This window comes from Mytilus trossulus, chromosome 9 (genome assembly GCF_036588685.1).
Source record: "Mytilus trossulus isolate FHL-02 chromosome 9, PNRI_Mtr1.1.1.hap1, whole genome shotgun sequence".
Classification (NCBI taxonomy): Eukaryota; Metazoa; Mollusca; class Bivalvia; order Mytilida; family Mytilidae; genus Mytilus; species Mytilus trossulus.
The window spans coordinates 19,546,701-19,565,164 of NC_086381.1; the positions used below are offsets into that span (position 1 = coordinate 19,546,701).

General features: G+C 31.6%; 1 protein-coding gene across 4 annotated transcripts in view; it reads left to right on the top strand.

The window, feature by feature from the left end:
- LOC134685266 (recombining binding protein suppressor of hairless-like) overlaps window positions 1-7,797 on the top strand; it is a 32,186-nt gene extending 24,389 nt beyond the window's left edge. For 2 of the 4 annotated variants that reach the window (XM_063544854.1, XM_063544852.1), the window contains exons 10-14: window positions 1,402-1,542; window positions 2,155-2,310; window positions 3,275-3,378; window positions 4,668-4,749; window positions 6,294-7,795. In XM_063544854.1, coding sequence (XP_063400924.1) covers window positions 1,402-1,542; window positions 2,155-2,310; window positions 3,275-3,378; window positions 4,668-4,749; window positions 6,294-6,467 — 657 coding nt within the window. In that variant the 3' untranslated portion in view covers window positions 6,468-7,795. Of the gene's footprint in view, window positions 1-1,401; window positions 1,543-2,154; window positions 2,311-3,274; window positions 3,379-4,667; window positions 4,750-6,293 lie in introns of all 4 variants that reach the window. The other 2 variants (XM_063544855.1, XM_063544856.1) reach the window with 2 other exon arrangements.
- The last annotated feature ends 10,667 nt before the right edge of the window (window positions 7,798-18,464 follow it).

Consider the following 18,464-nt stretch of genomic DNA (forward strand, 5'->3'; position numbering starts at 1 on the left):
TAAGTATATATGTGGTTCTACTGTAAAACTTGTGTGTTCTGTAACAGGCATGGCTCTACCTCGACTAGTAAGTATATCTATGGTTCTACTGTAAAACTTGTGTGTTCTGTAACAGGCATGGCTCTACCTCGACTAGTAAGTATATATGTGGTTCTACTGTAAAACTTGTGTGTTCTGTAACAGGCATGGCTCTACCTCGACTAGTAAGTATATATGTGGTTCTACTGTAAAACTTGTGTGTTCTGTTACAGGCATGACTCTAACTCGACTAGTAAGTATATATGCAGTGCTTTAGCTCAACCAGTGTGACAGGCATGGCTCTGATAATTGTTTTTACTAGGGTTTTGTTACTTACCAATTATATCAAATGTTTTAATTTTAATATTTGCAAATCTTGACATAGTTTTTAAATAACAACAAAAGACAACTTAAAATACATGTACATCAGAAAAACAAAATAAAAACAAAAGTAGCATCTAATAGGTAATGTCTTCAACAATAGACAGGTTTTCACACTAAATTTGAAGCTCTCAATGGGACTGAATACAGAGAAATTTGGAACAAACATAACAGAAAATAATAAATGATCTGCAATTAACACCAAATTTCTTTCAGAAATATAACCAAGGTCCTGACTTGGGACATTTCTATGTGTTCAATTAAGAAAATCTCTCATTTCGTAAAATGTATTTTGTAAAGGAGTAGGTTCAGTAAGACCCCTTTTTGGCCCCAAAATATAGTAGTTATAGAAAATTGTGAAAATGTAATCCTTAAGCTATATTTTGGAAAGTAAAATGTTTCTGCTACATAAATATGAGCTGTTTTTTGACAATATAATGCACAAATATCGCGTTCTAGCATCATTAAGTCATGCTAAATTACTGAAATCTTCAAAATTTTAGCATTTTGGTTAATTTTTAGACGGTTTCTGTCTATAATGAAAGTGGCTGCATTCATGTTCATTCATAATATTGAAATGAAAGTTGTAATTGATGATAATACAAAACATATATGAAGGTTGAGGATGAACACGAATGAGTCCATTTTCATATTTGACAAAAACCATCTGAAAGGGACGTTTTTTGGCATATTTGATAGATTTTTCATATTTCAGCTTCAATCAGAGTATTTTTAATGGCTAAACCAGTTAAAATCTTTCACGTAAACTAATCGAATCAATTGAAATAGACACTTTAGTGTTTAAAAAGTGTCCAAAAACTTCAGTAAGATGAACCTGAAATTTGAGGCCAAAATCGGTCCTTACCAGACCTACTCCTTTGGTTTCTAGAATATGAAAAAAATGTGTTATTTAGATTAAAAATATTCATCTATTACAAAGAAATATCAGTATTTAAAAAGTTTTTTGCCTTGACTTTTAACATATTTTTTATGTGTTTTTAGATTATAAGAAAAGTAGATAAACAGACTGCCATATTAGATGCAGATGACCCTGTCTCTCAGCTTCATAAATGTGCATTTTACATGAAGGATTCAGAAAGAATGTATCTGTGTTTATCACAGGAGAGAATAATACAGTTCCAGGTAATTATTAAGAATCTATCACCATGCAGGTCTAATCATAGATACTTTGGTGCTTAATCTTCCACAGAAGTCTTGTTAATTTTTGGCCAAGTTGTAAAAAGTTCAAAACTAGCCTAAAGTATGGTTATTTGTTTATTCAACACCTACAGTTTTTAACACAGAACACTGAGACTCTAAAGAAAGTTTCCACTTGAAGTTCAATTACAATCTAGCAAGCAATACAAATATGTTAAATGCCCAACATGTATTAATTTTTTTTAGGTTTATATGTTATATTTGTATGAACTGATAATGGCCAACTAAGTTCAAAAACTTAAATCTGATTGATAAAGGGTTGTTGCAGACAATGAAATATTCACTAAATCAGAATATAATACTACAAGGAATGTGTTTTAAAAGTTGAATATAAACGGATGTACATGAGCTGATTTTGGATAGTCTATTGATTTATTCATACCTTATTCATAGACTCCGGTTGTTTCTGAGCTTGACCCATAATATGACACTCAACATTTATTCATGACCGTAATTATGTATACCTCTTAATTGCATAGACCCATCTTCTTTTCATTCACTTATTTATTGAAATATTTTATTGTAACTACATTGTAGGCAACACCATGTCCGAAAGAACTGAACAAAGAAATGATAAATGATGGTGCTTCTTGGACAATTATCAGCACATCTAAAGCAGAATATACCTTTAATGAAGGCATGGGACCAATAAAGTCCCCTGTCACACCTGTTCCTGTTGTTAGCAGTTTACGGGTAAGATAATCAAATGAGAATATTGTCAAGTTCAGTATCGTTCGAAACAGAAAAACTAAGATAAAACTTGTTATATTGAATACCACAAAAATGTGTACACATCTCTTTAAATCTATTAATTCCAGAAATCACAATAGTAGATCTTGCATTTTTAACTATTCTGTAAAAATCCCAATAATTTCTAAATATGTATTATTAAAAACACTCCAACTTTCAAAACTTTAATGACAACAGCTTGCATTGGTGTGTAAAAATGTTATATATGTTAGTATTGACACCACTAAAATGATATTTTCCACACCTAGAAAGTGAAAAAAAATTGTAAAATACACACAAATGAAAGATGTCACATTTACATCAGTAATACACCAAACCAAGAACAACCATATTTTGGGGGTAAAGACATATAGAGGACAGCATACTGTCTTCAATAACTTCAACAATAGTGCCTATGCAACTGGTCAAGCTCTATATTGTCCTGTTTCAAAATGATGTTAAAATTCAATATTTCAAGTTAATTTTAACATGTATTAGGGCATACAATTAACTAATAAATAGAAAAACTGAATTAAGTTTGACCTTCATAACATTTGGAAGAACTGCTGTCTTAAATAAGTTCTTTAGTAGTTTTAAGTTTAGATGTGAAACACATTTTATTCTGATATTTTGGGCAGATAAGCTTGTTTAAATTTTGAATTTGATTAATATTAAAAAAGTAGAAATAATATTTATATATTAAAAAGTAAAATCACAAAAATACTGAACTCAGAGGAAAATCAATTTGGAAAGTCCATAATCACATGGCAAAATCAAAAAACAAAACGCATCAAAAACGAATGGACAAGAACTGTCATATTCCTGACTTGGTACAGGCATTTTCAAATGTAGAAAATGGTGGATTAAACCTGGTTCTATAGCGCTAACCCTCTCAATATAAAAATAAAAATAATGATTTGTATTGCAGTTAAATGGTGGTGGTGATGTCGCCATGTTAGAACTCCATGGAGAAAATTTTATACCAAATATGAAAGTATGGTTTGGTGATGTGGAGGCTGAAACTATGTTCAGGTACTTGTAATTTTTTATTTCAAATGGTTTTAGACAACTATTTTGGATTGACAACTACTGTAAATTCAGAAATTATTGCGATGTTTTTGTTATTGCGAAAAATGTGACAGGGTTATAATTGCAATAATTTAAACGCATTTTGAAATATTTTATATGAATAAAAAAGGATTTGTCTCAATATCGTAAAAATTTAAATCACATTTGAGTCTTAAAAGACAAAATCGCAATGATAAGTGCACGAATAATTTTTGAATTTACAGAGTTTATTTTGATGGTATCAATACACTTGCACTAACAGTTGTAGATCTTAAACAAAATGGAGGTCAAGTTCAATAATGACAATTTTGACTTTTACCGTTCAGGAGTTATGGTTCTTGAAAGATTGAAAAATGGTGTTTCCAGTCGTGTCCGTGCATTTTCTCATAAACCATTCAACCAAAGCTTTTGAAATTTTTATATGTTGTTACTGATGACAAAATATAGGTCAAGTTCAATAATGACGATTTTGACTTTTACCGTTCAGGAGTTATGGTTATTGAAAGATCGTAAAATGGCGTTTCCACTCACGTTGTTGCATTTACTAATGAACCATTAAATCTAAGCTTTTCAAATTTAATATGTTGATACTGACTACAAAATGGAGGTCAAATTTGATATTGACAATTTTCACTTTCAGCATTCATCAGTTATGGTTCTTGTGATATTGCCAGGACACAAATAAATGTTAATAAATCTGGTTTGCTGTCATTGTGACAGCCTCTTGTTATTAACTAACCCAAGTCTCCTCTGAGAATCAAACTGATAAACCAGACATCTGAAAATGCATTAAAATTTATCACTGAAATAAGATTTATTTTATGCACCCCTCCACAGTTAAGGGGCTTTATTAAGTGATACCCTTGTACATCAGTTCATACACATATCCAAAATAATTTTCTGTTCTCTAATTTAAGTTTTTCTCAACCAAATGTTATGAAACTTATATACAATGCTAAATACCACAAATCTCAAGTCAAGTTCAAATTTGGGATTCATTCTCGAGTTATCTCTTTTTATAACATCAAATGGAAGTGGATTCTTCATTTTCACATCTTCTATTAATTTTTATAAATTATGGTATGTTTTATAAGTATGTTTGAGGGAGTTTTTAGCCAAAATTTGTTTTAAAAGCATATAGGTACCTACAGGAAAATCATCACATATTACAAAATTTTAATGGGGAAAAAAAAAAAAGAAAAGAACTTTCTTACCTGAGTGCTGCCCACTATAATATTAATTGTATTTTTTAGGTGTGATGAGAATATGTGTTGTGTTGTCCCAGATATATCAGCATTTAGGGCTGGTTGGAGATGGGTTAGACAACCTTTAGGGGTAAGAATTATGTTGAATCTGTACAATTTTAATTATCACTTTTGTACATTTACAAAGAATGTTTTGATGTGGTTACAAGGACAGGAACATATAAAATAATAACTTTGAGCTTTTCAAAGTACTTTAATTGGTGAAATTGACAAAAAAAATAAATTAAGCTGGATTTTTTTTTTGCATATGCATAAAGAGCATTATGTCTATCAACCACAATTAACTTTTGTGAAAGGTTCAGAAATGATGAAAAATTTATTTGAGGATCCAACAATGAGCAAAAACATGTACTTGTTAAATTGCACAGAGTTTAATTTAGCCTGAACTTCAGCATTTGAAAAATCCTTTTAAAACCATTATGAAAAATTGAATTAACAAAGATAGATGAAATAACTGGTCAAGTTGTCTTACAAATACTACAAATCTCGATGCCTAAAAATGTTTTTGTATCACACATAATAAATAATCACACAATGTCTTGATACAAATTTAATGTATAATACTCTAATGAAGAGTGGATATGAATTAATGTGTGGTATGACCAGGCGTCGAAATTGGCCCTGGTCCAGTGGTACGAGACCAGTAGAATTAGCGTCAGACCAGTTAGTTATGTCAGATGGTGGTCAGGCGGACCAGTAGAAATTTGTTGATTATAATCACTGATTGCATCGTAATCTCGGTTTGTTTACAAAACAAAATTTCTTGCGAAATCTAGTCTTCAATAAATAAGGATAATCTGCATGGTAAAAAATGCAGTTTTTCAATTCCACGGTACTTGGGGTACTAAGTATTACAATTGATAAATAATGAATATCTTGAGTGAGCGTCCATCATAACAGCACAAAATGTTAACTGCCGGACAAAAAAAAATAATTTAGTGACAACCGAAAGTAAGATCGGAAATTGACAAAAAAGTCAAATTAATGACATTCTGTCAGGACCAGTAGATTTTCAGTCCACTGGTCCAGCTGGCCAGTACACAAAAAAGCATAAATTCTACCCCTGGGTATGTCTAATGATTTTGAAAGATTGCACATTAATCGAGGTGGTCACTGCACCATTCAGTGTCCAAACTTGTTTTTGTTCTATTATATTTAGAAAGTAAAGACTAATGTTGAAGTGTGCATAATTGTGTGTGCTCAATAATATACACATATGTTCAAAATAGATGGACATTTTAGCGTTAAACAACATGCTTTAAAACATAAGGTTTATTGTTACACATTTTCCACATGACAGTCCATAACTTGTGTTACATATAACTCTGTCTCTGTATTAAGGATTTTTTATTCAGCCATGCTGGACCTATGTGTTCACTCTAAATTTCAATATGGTGCAGAATTATAAGTTGAAGACATATCATGGAACTATTTATGTGTTTTCATGACTCTTTTAATGAGTTAATAAAATGTCTGACTTACTGGCTTAACTGTAGCTAAACCATGTTTTGTTTATTATTGGCCTGTTATTTTATAATCCTATGTTTTACCATGTAAGCAATATTTAGATCTAAGAAACCCATGTCATTTTTTATTTCTTCATTATTTCTATAGGTTCCGGTGTCATTAGTGAGAAGTGATGGAATTATATACTCTACTGGACTGACTTTTACATATACTCCAGAACCTGGTCCACGACAACATTGTCGAGACATTGATCGGGTATTACACGGAAATTCATTCAGTCCAGACTCGACATCTTCCGCTAATTTTAGCAACCAAGTGTAATAAATGGCAATTTCTTCCAATATTTCGTAGTGCTTAAACAACGGTCTGCTTCCCCTGGAAGACAACCATGCAGACAAAATACAATCATGTGATGATCATGTGATCCAAGAGAAATACCATGTAGTTTTGAAACCTTGTAATACTGCTGGATATTCAAGAAAAAGAAGTAGTGATCATGCGTTCAAAAGCATTCTTCAAGACTACCATGTACTGGAATTGGAAGTTATTGAGAACATTTGTATGATAATTGTCAAAAACCCTTTTGTAGCTGTCGATGTACAGTTTGTAATTTGTTATTGATGATTTGTCACATGACTACAATGTAATATTTGACAGACAATGTTTATGAATATTTCTGACATATTAATGTGATAATTAATTATGAATTATAGAAATCATTAGATTTCACAATAGAATGTATATTTAAAATTTAATATCTCTAAATATTTCATTGGCAGCATTTACTTACTTTGTAAAAATAAGTCATTCAGACAAATTCTTTGAAGACTTTTTATGGTTGTTTGAACAGAGATGCCAGTTCTGATATTTAATTTGTACAAGTTTTCTTCTATATGTACAAGATGTTATTTCTTGGTCACACTTTTGTTTTTTATCAGGATAACTTTATATTCTTACTTCAGATTCATTTATTATTTCATCGATACTAATTTTTGTGGTTTGAATGAAAATGGTATTTTCGTGAATATTGAATTCCTGGTTTTGCTGAAACCTGCATGTATGCCAATAGAACATTTGTACTTGGCTAAACATTTGTGGTAACTATACACTTGGAGTTTATAGCTTAACATTTGTGGTATCTATACACTTGGAGTTTATGAAAATTTGTATCCAACAAATAATAATGAATCTGCAGTTACTTTTATAAAGGATTAAGTGTTTTATTGAATTGAAAGTCTGATTTGTAGGAAAACCCAATCTGAGAACAATTGTATGAACAAAAATATTAAATTTGATATTCACAGCTGTTATGTTAAATAGATAAATGTCTGTGTAAACAGGCAGAAACTATAAAATTTCACATTCCAAAAGGCAAAATGGCCACTTTTTAAAAGTAAAGAATCAATAGGGCTAAATCATGAAAACAAATGTCATCAAATTAAATAGGTGTCACAATGAAAGTGATGCACACAAAATGCACTAGAAACTGTTAACCTCATATGATTGTTTTTTGTTTGTTTGCCATTATAAGTGCCTTCACAAGGTGTCAATAATATACATTTTTTAAAAACTGACACATCTATGATCATACGACTAGATTTGTACATAGAGAAACTTTCAGTGTTCAAAGACTGCAGGTTAAACTTAACTTGTGTTTATTTAATTTTGAAAACCAGTTTAACAATTCTGCAATTATTGTTGATCTCACAAGTATTTGTGTAATGTTTGTGTCTAATTAAAGTTGTTTAAACAGAATTACAAATTCCTACAGAAGGGGAGATAATTCTCTATTAAATGGGAGATAACTCAGGAAATAAATCTTTTTCTAGAGGTGCTATATTTTGCTAAGTATTGTATATTGAGATGCTTTCCAAAAGATTGAAAACTAGTGTACCAAAAATTTAACACATTAAATAAGGTATTGAGTTAATATCTTTTTAACTTAAATCTTTGTTGTTCTTTTTCTTTCTTTTTTTAAAATTAAAATTCAACATGTGAAGGAATAATAATTTCAATGGTGGAAAAATTACCAAATAAGAAACATGGCTTTTAAAAATATGAAATATTAGCTCTTAATAAAATTTCGTTTATAGAAATGTCATATTTATTTGTAAAGGTTGATAGTTGTAGTCTGATTTAAGGTAGATTGATGGTATACCGCCATCTTGGATTGTACAATCACAGTACAAAATCGGTCTAGTTGTTTGCCTTAATCTGCAAATTTGGAGACAGATTTGCAATTTAATTGTCAGAAGTTTTTTCTATTTATAGAAAACTTGTTAATTAATTGTATTATACAAAATATTTTAACAAATATCATTTTCTTTGGTTTTAAAATCATTTTTTTCAAAGGAGCCATTTAAGGGGAGATAACTCTTTTAGTACAAAATTTATACTGGGCTAATAGGGAAATTTTTTATATTTACTTGTAGCAAGAAAACAAGTTCGGTGACACCATGTTTTCTTTTTATTTTCTTAAAATATATAATGAAACCTTTCTTCTCACAATTTATTTTAAAATTCTATCTCATAGATTTTTTTTTATGCACACTAATGTGTTTTTTCATGAACAAACTAACCAAATTTTGGCAATTTTCAACGACTCATAGCTTGAAAAATAGCACGGTGACCCATACTTTTTATTAAATTTTTGAAAAGAGCATAGTAAAATCTTCATTTTGGCAAATTATAAAAAAATTCTGTCTCAAAAAATATATACTGGTGATCTACCTTAATGAGTTGATATTGAATATTTAAATAATAGAAGTCAGGACACCCATTATAAATAAAAACAGTTGTAGCCTGCTCAAATTTAAATCAGCAGGTGGTTTAATATCGCAATTTAACAACATGAAAGATCTATTACTAGTTAAATCTATGCTGTTTTCAATAGGAACATGTACAGTTTTTCTCTCCATATGCAAGACCACATATGTGAAAGAGTCTGTTTTGAATACTAAAAAAAATCAATTATATGATATTTTTGTCATCTAAGTCTAACTAAAAAATATTCTACCTAATTTTTAAGCATAATATATAAACAATGTTTTGATATTTTTTTTCTATATTTGAAACCAGATGATTAATAAAAAAAACACATGTTTTTTTCTTTGAAAATTAAATATTTATTGGGAATATAATAATAATTCCTTACTGTTATAAATTTCTTGTACAGCTTGTTTTATTTGTTTTCTGTGCAACAGTTCTGTACGTTGTCTTTTCTAATGTGCCATTAAATAAATTCTATGAATTTATAAATAAACCTTATATATTTTTTTTAGATTTATTTATAACATATCAATTTTATTCTGTTATAATAAGTTTACAGGTTAGAAGTCAAAAGAAACAAAGCTTGGAACTTACAATTATGGTTTCTCAGATTTTATTCTTTCATTTATATATTGATGCATTAATGTTTACTGCTGTTTTAGAAATTTTGAATGTTTGTTTTAAAATGAACCATTTCTTCAGACAAAATTCTAGCCGATCAACCTTTAGCTTAAAAATTACTGTTCGTGAAAGTCACTTTCAATCTTTTCCAAGACATATCATTAGATATTTTTAAGTATTATATTGTATAATCATTTCAACTTACAGTAAAAGTTTGTTATATTTCATAGAAATCTACATAAATATTCTTCATACCTCAAAACCTTTTCTTTGTTTCTAACATCTTGAAATGTCTTATGCAGTCCTCACTTAAGTATTCCTTGTTGTAATCTACAATTACAAAAGTTTATGTAATTATAGCAGGCCCCATTGGAATGAAAGTACAAATGTAATAGTATTTTTAAAAAAAAAACACTTAATAGCTAGGTTTGCATCTATTGTATAAATTTGATGCATCCTGGGAAAAGTATGAAGTGTTGAAAGCTATTGGTGAAATTCTTTCAAAGGGAACATAACTCTTAATGTGAGTGAAGATGATAAAGGTTATAATTTTGTTGTTTCAAAGTTGGCAATGTATTTTTGTAAAAAGAAGAAGCATTAATAAGAGCATTTCCATAAAATCTCAATCTGAGATGATTATACATATACCAGTACCAGATACAGAGGTATTGTAAATATAGAAAGAAATCATATTTAACTTTTAAGGCTCATTGATTTTCATTTATAAAATGAAATGTAAAGTTACATTAATTTTTCATTTATTTTGGTAGAAATAAAACATTATTTTTATAGATTCAAAACATTATCTTTACATTTGAATAAACTTTTAAATTTTGAAACATGACACAAGTTTTATTTACAAATGTATATTTTTATGTGTATATTTTGTATATATGAATTTTATCCAGTATTTTTTTCTCCATTAAGTGCCAGTAAAATAATGTACATGTGCTCATTTAAATGTAACCATTGTGTATTATCATTGAACATTTTGTTTTCAATAGTCACATGTGTAAACATGTATATTTCCCTTCTTTTATTTGTTGAAGCTTATCTTTTTAAAGATTTGTTTTGTTATTAACATGATTATATTCATTTCAGTGGATTTTTTTGCAACTTTTACATCAATATGCAATTTGTTCTAGAATCTAATGAATTCTGTGTATTTTTTTTTTCCGGAAGTGTACAATAAACTAATTTGATTGGTTAAAAATGTTCCAAACACAGGAAATTCATCCAATGACATGAACTTACAATTATTTTATGTACCAAGAATGAAATTATCGTTACTTCTTTAGATTCTTGAGTGGTGAATTTGAAACAGTATCTCAGATGACAAAATAATGTTAAAGATAAAATTAAGAATGGAAATGGGGAATGTGTCCAAAAAAAAAAAAACCCGACCATAGAACAGACAACAGCAGATGAATATTTTGAAAAAAAATAATTTTATTTTGACAATTTGTAAAGATTAGTTCTGTTGGTATTTGATTTTTTTTGGTTGTAGTTAGAATATGAAGAAAGTGAGAATTCTATATAAAAGTTTGAAATGATATACATTGAAAAAAAGTGAACAGAATTAATACGATAACTTAAATAATCTTTAATGATTTAAAATTAATAATTTATAACCGTTAAATCTATTCTATTATATTGTATTTCTTGAAAAAAAAATCATTAAAATGAAAATAGTCATGAAATGTTTCTTGCTTATGTAATTACCACATGTTTAGATAAAACATTGATTAAACTTACTTTAGTTTGTTTTGTCTTTGGTCATGATAACCCTTTGACCTCCAGTGTACTTGATAAAGGTTAATCTAGATACACATGCCATGGTCACTGAAACTGGTATCACCCTTTGTATACCTCTGCTTTGAAAAAAGGGGAGTATACTGTTTTATCTCTGTCTGTCTGTCAGTCCATCCATCCCATGAATATTTTGCGTTGCCTTTTACTCAGGAACTACAATACAAGGATTTTGAAATTTGGTTTCAGTGTTATACCGTTTGATGCGTTTTCTGATTCATCACACCACAGCTTCCTGTTTACAGAACACTTGTATTATTTTACACATGATAACCAAGTTGAAAATGTTCTTAACATTTTTAGCTCACCGGGCCCGAAGGGCCAAGTGAGCTTTTCTCATCACTTGGCGTCCGTCGTCCAGCGTTAACTTTTACAAAAATCTTCTCCTCTGAAACTACCGGGCAAAATTAAACCAAACTTGGCCACAATCATCATTGATGTATTTAGTTTAAAGTTGTTTTTTTTTTATCTGGCCAACCCTCCAAGATGGCTGCCATGGCTAAAAATAGAACATAGGGGTAAAATGCAGTTTTTGGCTTATAACTCAAAAACCAAAGCATTTAGAGCAAATCTGACAAGCGGTAAAATTGTTTTTCAGGTCAAGATCTATCTGCCCTGAAATTTTCAGATGAATCAGACAACCCATTGTTGGGTTACTGCCCCTAAATTGGTAATTTTAAGGAAAGTTTACTGTTTTTGGGTTATTATCTTGAATATTATTATACCCCACGCAGGGTATAATGTTTTTGACCCGTCCATCTGTCAGTCCGTCCGTCCGTCCCTCCGTCCGTCAGTCCTGTTTCTTGTCATTGCAACTCCTCTCAACCCACACAACAGAATTTCACGAAACCTTTTCAGATAGTAAGGACATACTATGTAGTTGTGCATATCGACGGGAAATTGCGATTCAATTTTTTTTCTAGGAGTTACGCCCCTTTGAACTTATTTACTATAATGTACTACTGCAACAGTTTGTCATCGCAACTCCTCTCAAACCACACAACAGTCAACAGAATTTCACGAAACCTTTTCAGATAATAAGGACATACTATGTAGTTGTGCATATCGACGGGAAATTTTGATTCAATTTTTTTTCTAGGAGTTACGCCCCTTTGAACTTATTTACTATAATGAACTACTGCAACAGTTTGTCATCGCAACTCCTCTCAAACCACAAAACAGAATTTCACAAAACTTTTTCAGATAATAAGGACATACTATGTAGTTGTGCATATCGACAGGAAATTGCGATTCAATTTTTTTTCTAGGAGTTACGCTCCTTTGAACTTATTTACTTTAATGTACTACTGCAACAGTTTGTCATCGCAACTTCTCTCAAACCACACAACAGAATTTCATGAAATTTTGTAGATAATAAGGGCATACTATTTAGATGTGCATATTGGCAGGAAATTAATTTTTCTTATACAATTTTTTTTTCTTTCACTTATTTAATTTCTCCAATGACAATGTGGGGATGTGGGGTATGTGAGCGTGCTCACTAAGGTTCTTTAATTATAGATGGAGATAAACTGTAAACAGCAATAATGTTCAGCAAAGTAAGATTTACAAATAGGTCAGCATGACCAAAATGGTCAGTTGACCCCTTTAGGAGTTATTGCCCCTTATAGTCAATTTTTAACCATTTTTCGTAAATATCCATGATCTTTTACAAAAACCTTCTTCTCTGAAACCACCCGCCCAAATTAATCCAAACTTGGCCACAATCATCATTGATGTATCTAGTTAAAAGTTTATCAACCATCCAAGATGGCCGCCATGGCTAAAAATAGAACATAGGGGTAAAATGCAGTTTTTGGCTTATAACTCAAAAACCAAAGCAATTAGAGCAAATCTGAAATGGGTATAATTGTTTATCAGGTCAAGATCTATCTTCCCTGACATTTTCAGATGAATCAGACAACCCGTTTTTGGGTTGCTGCCCCTAAATTGGTAATTTTAAGGAAATTTTACTGTTTTTGGGTTATTATCTTGAATTTTATTATAGATGGAGATAAACTGTAAACAGCAATAATGTTCAGCAAAGTAAGATTTACAAATAAGTCAACATGACCAAAATGGTCAGTTGACCCCTTTAGGAGTTATTGCCCTTTATAGTCAATTTTTAACCATTTTTCTAAAATATCCATGATTTTTTACAAAAATCTTCTCCTCTAAAACTACTGGGCCAAATTTATCCAAACTTGGCCACAATCATCATTGATGTATCTAGTTTAAAAATGTGTTTTTTGACCGGGCCAACCAACCAAGATGGCCGCCACAGCTAAACATAGAACATGTAGGTTAAATGCAGTTTTGGGTTATTACTCAAAAACCAAAGCATTTAGAGCAAATCTGACAAGGGGTAAAATTGTTTATCTGGTCAAGATCTATCTGCCCTGAAATTTTAAGATGAATGGGACATTTCGTTGTTAGAGTGCTGCCCCTAAATTGGTAATTTTAAGGAAAGTTTACTGTTTTTGGGTTATTATCTTGAATATTAATATAGATAGAGATTAACTGTAAACAGCAATAATGTTCAGCAATTTAAGACTAAAAAATAAGTCAAAATGACCAAAATGTTCAATTGACCCCCTAAGAAGTTATTGTCCTTTATAATCAATTTTTAACAATTTTCATAAAATTTGTAAATTTTTACTAACATTTTCCACTGAAACTACATGGACAAGTTCATTATAGATAGAGATAATTGTAAGCAGCAAGAATTTTCAGTAAAGTAAGATGTACAAACACATCACAATCACCTAAACACAATTTTGTCATGAACTGTCTGCTTCCTTTGTTTAATTCACATATTACCAAGGTGAGCGACACAGGCTCTTTAGAGCCTCTAGTTCTCAGGAACTACAATACAAGGATTTCTGAATTTTAGTTTCAGCATTTTTACAAGTCAGCAATACCGTGTGATGCATTTTCAGATTAAACACTCAACAACTTCCTGTTTACTGAACACTGACTTGCATATTTTTACACTATTAAAATCATCCACTTGCGGCAGGGGTATTGAGCAGTAGCTCCCAGTTTCACTTGTTATGCCCTGTGGTAGCGGAGGGGGCATTAAGATTTACCTCTGTATGTCTGTCCATCTTGGTTCACACTGAACACCAAGCTATGAAGGACCCCAAATTACTAGTGTAAACCATTCAAACAGGAAAACCAACGGTCTTTTCTATTTAAAAAAATCCTGAGAAACACTAATGAACCATACTATGGACAATTTAAAATATTAATTGAAATGGCTTAACTCAACCAAAAGACATGTTAACAAAAGCAAGTGAACATACACTGAACAAATGAATATGATCTGACAAATACTTAAGTTTACTTCAACCAAATATTATGGACCTTGTATATAATACTTATTATAACTGGAACATTAGATCACTCTGCTACATCAGACCCCTGTTTAAATTCTAACTGATGTCATAGTTTTATATAATACAATTGTTCCATCTAAGATCTAAAAAAGAAGACCCAAATGAAAGTCTGCAATTCAAGTAGGGACATCTGGGGTTGATAAGCTCAATGAAATCATTCCACTGCGTCAAAAAGATTTCTGGCCTAATGTTAAATTACAGCTCTAGTGCTTCCATCTATAGGAACCATATATGATGTCTTTTTAGATCACCTGACCGAAAAGGTCTAATGTCACTTGTCGTCCGTCTTTAACTTTTACAAAAGTCTTTTCCTCTGAAACTTGGCAAAATCATCATTGGGGTATCTAATGTAGATTTTGGCTAATATCTCTGAAACCAAAGCATTAAGAGCAAATCTGACAGGGAGTAAAATTGTTTATCAGGTCAAGATCTATCTGTCCTTAAATTTTCAGACAAATTGGACAATCCATTATTGGGTTGCTCCTCCTGAATTAGTAATTTTAATGGAATTTTGCAGTTTTTGGTTATTATCTTGAATATTATTATAGATAGAGATATAGAGTAAACAGCAATAATGTTCAGCAAAGTAAAATCTACAAATATGTAAGCATGACCAAAATGGTCAATTGACCCCATAAGGAGTTATTGCCCTTTAGAGTCAAATTAAACAATTTTTCTTTATTTTTTACAATAGTCTTCTGATAAAACTGAGACAAATTTAAGCAAACTTGGAAACAATCAGCATAATGGTATCTAGTTAAAAAAATGTGTCTGATGACCCTGTCTGCCAACCAACATTGCATTCATGGCTAAAAATAGAACATAGGGTAGAAATGCAGTTTGCCATATCAAGTATGTCCATATATTGTAATATAGATCAATGATTTCTTATACTACATATGAGTATAACGAAATCAGTGATCTATATTTGAATTAGATTGATTATAAAATGTGTGATTGATCTGAGGTACTCCGAAAGAGTAAGCTGATCCTCTTACACATATGGCAACCGTCGTGTTGATCATGTTAAAATAAATCCATATTTCCAAGTTAGACAAGATTTAGAGTTGTGATCTGATTTTTCACATCTATTCACTAGAAGAGTTTGTATATTATAAATTTCAAGCAGTTCATAGGTAGAAAATTTGTCCAAACTGGTCAATACCGACCTCATATTGCAAATGCCAATGACAAGTTATCGTCTTGTATGCAGCAACTATCATTGAAAGCAAGACATATGTATGCTTATCAGCTGTCAGCTTCCACGATGTTATACTTTTGTACTTCAATATATCAAAATTCAAACTGTAGATATGGTAGAAATCCATTATTTGTACAAAGATGACTTTTGGTTTCACATTTTCATCTTGCATATATTTAGATGTTGTAAGCTCTAAGGGACTTTGTCAGCTAATGTAGTTACAAGTCACCAAATAATTTCGTTACCAGATGTAAAAAAAAGTATGTGTCCACCTGACTGGCTTTTCTATATGGTTCCTTGACCTTAACCTTATTTCCTCGGTTCATTTATCAGCACTAAGATTTCATTAATACACGTAAATGGTAATTTCAGTTCTTGTGTTAGTTATAATCTGGCTCTATGTCAACACTAATTTAAGAATGGACAAAATTCCGAACTAAAGGCATAATTTAATCAACTGTTATTAAATGCACTCGCAGAAAGACAAAATACAAGTTTAATCAATTATCACCATTATAATGCATTTACTTTGCACTATGAATGTAAACGGATAAATTAGTTTTAAAGTGTTGCCCAATATAAATTGATTAAAATGAGTGAAACTTACTAGATAAATCCCAGTCCAACTGTGATCAATACGATTTTCCCATTCAAATATATGCAAAGTCACAGACCTATATCAAACATCATTGAACACTGGTGAAGTCCCGCAAGATTGGAGAGATGCCAATGTAGTTCCACTTTTTAAAAAAGACGAAAGGCACCTAGCATCTAACTACAGACCAGTATCTCTAACTTCCATCACATGTAAGGTCTTAGAACATATTGTACATAGCAACATCATGGACCACTTTGACAAAAATAAAATACTAACTGATGCACAACACGGATTCCGCAAAAGACGATCATGCGAATCCCAACTAATCGTAATCATCAACGACATTGCATCGAAATTAAAAAGTAGCGGCCAAGTAGACATCATCCTGCTTGACTTTGCAAAAGCATTTGACAAGGTACCACATCACCGCCTCCTACACAAGTTGGAATACTACGGCGTTAACCCCAAAACCAATAAATGGATTCGCTCCTTCCTACATAACAGAAAGCAGAGCGTGATATTAGAGGGTGCCGTCTCTTCACAAGTACCAGTACTCTCTGGTATACCCCAAGGCACAGTCCTTGGTCCATTACTGTTCCTGGCCTACATTAATGACATGCCAGAAACAGCATCTACATCAGAAACCAAATTGTTCGCGGATGACAGCCTTCTCTTTCGTACCATCACCAACCAAGCTGACAGTGAACTTCTTCAAAAGGACTTGACAGCATTAGAAGACTGGGAAAACAAATGGCAGATGGGTTTTAATGCCAAAAAATGCCTTGTCATTAGAATATCCCTCAAAAATAAACCAGTGATACAAACATCATACCATCTTCACGGTCATACTCTAGACACAGAGGAAGCAAGTAAATATCTTGGAGTAACCATCAGCAACAACCTAACATGGGATAAACACATAGACAATACAGTAGGCAAAGGAAACAGAACGTTGGGGTTTATACGTAGAAACCTCAAAGGCTGTACAAAACCTGTAAAGGCAGCTGCATATGTGTCCATGGTAAGACCTGCAGTGGAATATGCAAGCACAGTATGGGACCCAACCGCCCAAAATAAAATCAAGGCAATTGAACAGGTGCAGAAAAGAGCAGCACGATTTGTGAATAACAACTACACAGACCGAACACCTGGCTGTGTCACAAATATGGTTAAAAATCTAAAGTGGGAAAGCCTCGAAGAACGGAGGAAAACAAATAGATTGTGCATGCTATTCAAGATCCAGCATGAACTTATAGATATAGACCGTCACCAATATTTGACCCCGAATGATAACCGGACCAGAGGTAAAAACTGCTTCTTCCAAGAAAGAACAAGTACAGACACCTACGGCCAATCTTTCTTCCCGAGGACAATCAGGGACTGGAACAACCTACCAACAACAGTTACAGCGACCAACACCGTTGAGGGATTCAGAGCTGCCCTGAAGGCATGCTCTGAAAGGAAGTAGGAAAACCAGTTGTAAATAATTTTAATTGTATATTTTTTTTTGCGAACGTTTTAAATGCAATTTGTAAATAGCCAAGAGAAATCTTTCTGTGTTGCCCGACACTGCGTAAAGTTTTCGCGCGGAACCATTAACATTCAGCAATGAATCCGGTTCCTTACCTGGAAGAAGAAGAAGAAAGGGACAGAATTCAATCTCGATTATAAAAAAAATATGAAACTGACATGATCGTTATGCTTCATTTGAATAACAAATATCTGCTAGTTTATATAATGTATAAACGTAATAGTCTTTTAAATCAAGTATAGTCACCATGTTGAAAGTGGTCAGTATTTGGAAGAAGAAATAAGTCTCCCCCAAATGTTCACCCCCTAGTAGCAGGATATGCGTATATCAAGTCTTGCTCATTTTTGGGAGTTTATGAGATTCCCTCAGTTTTTTTATTTATCTTTATTCA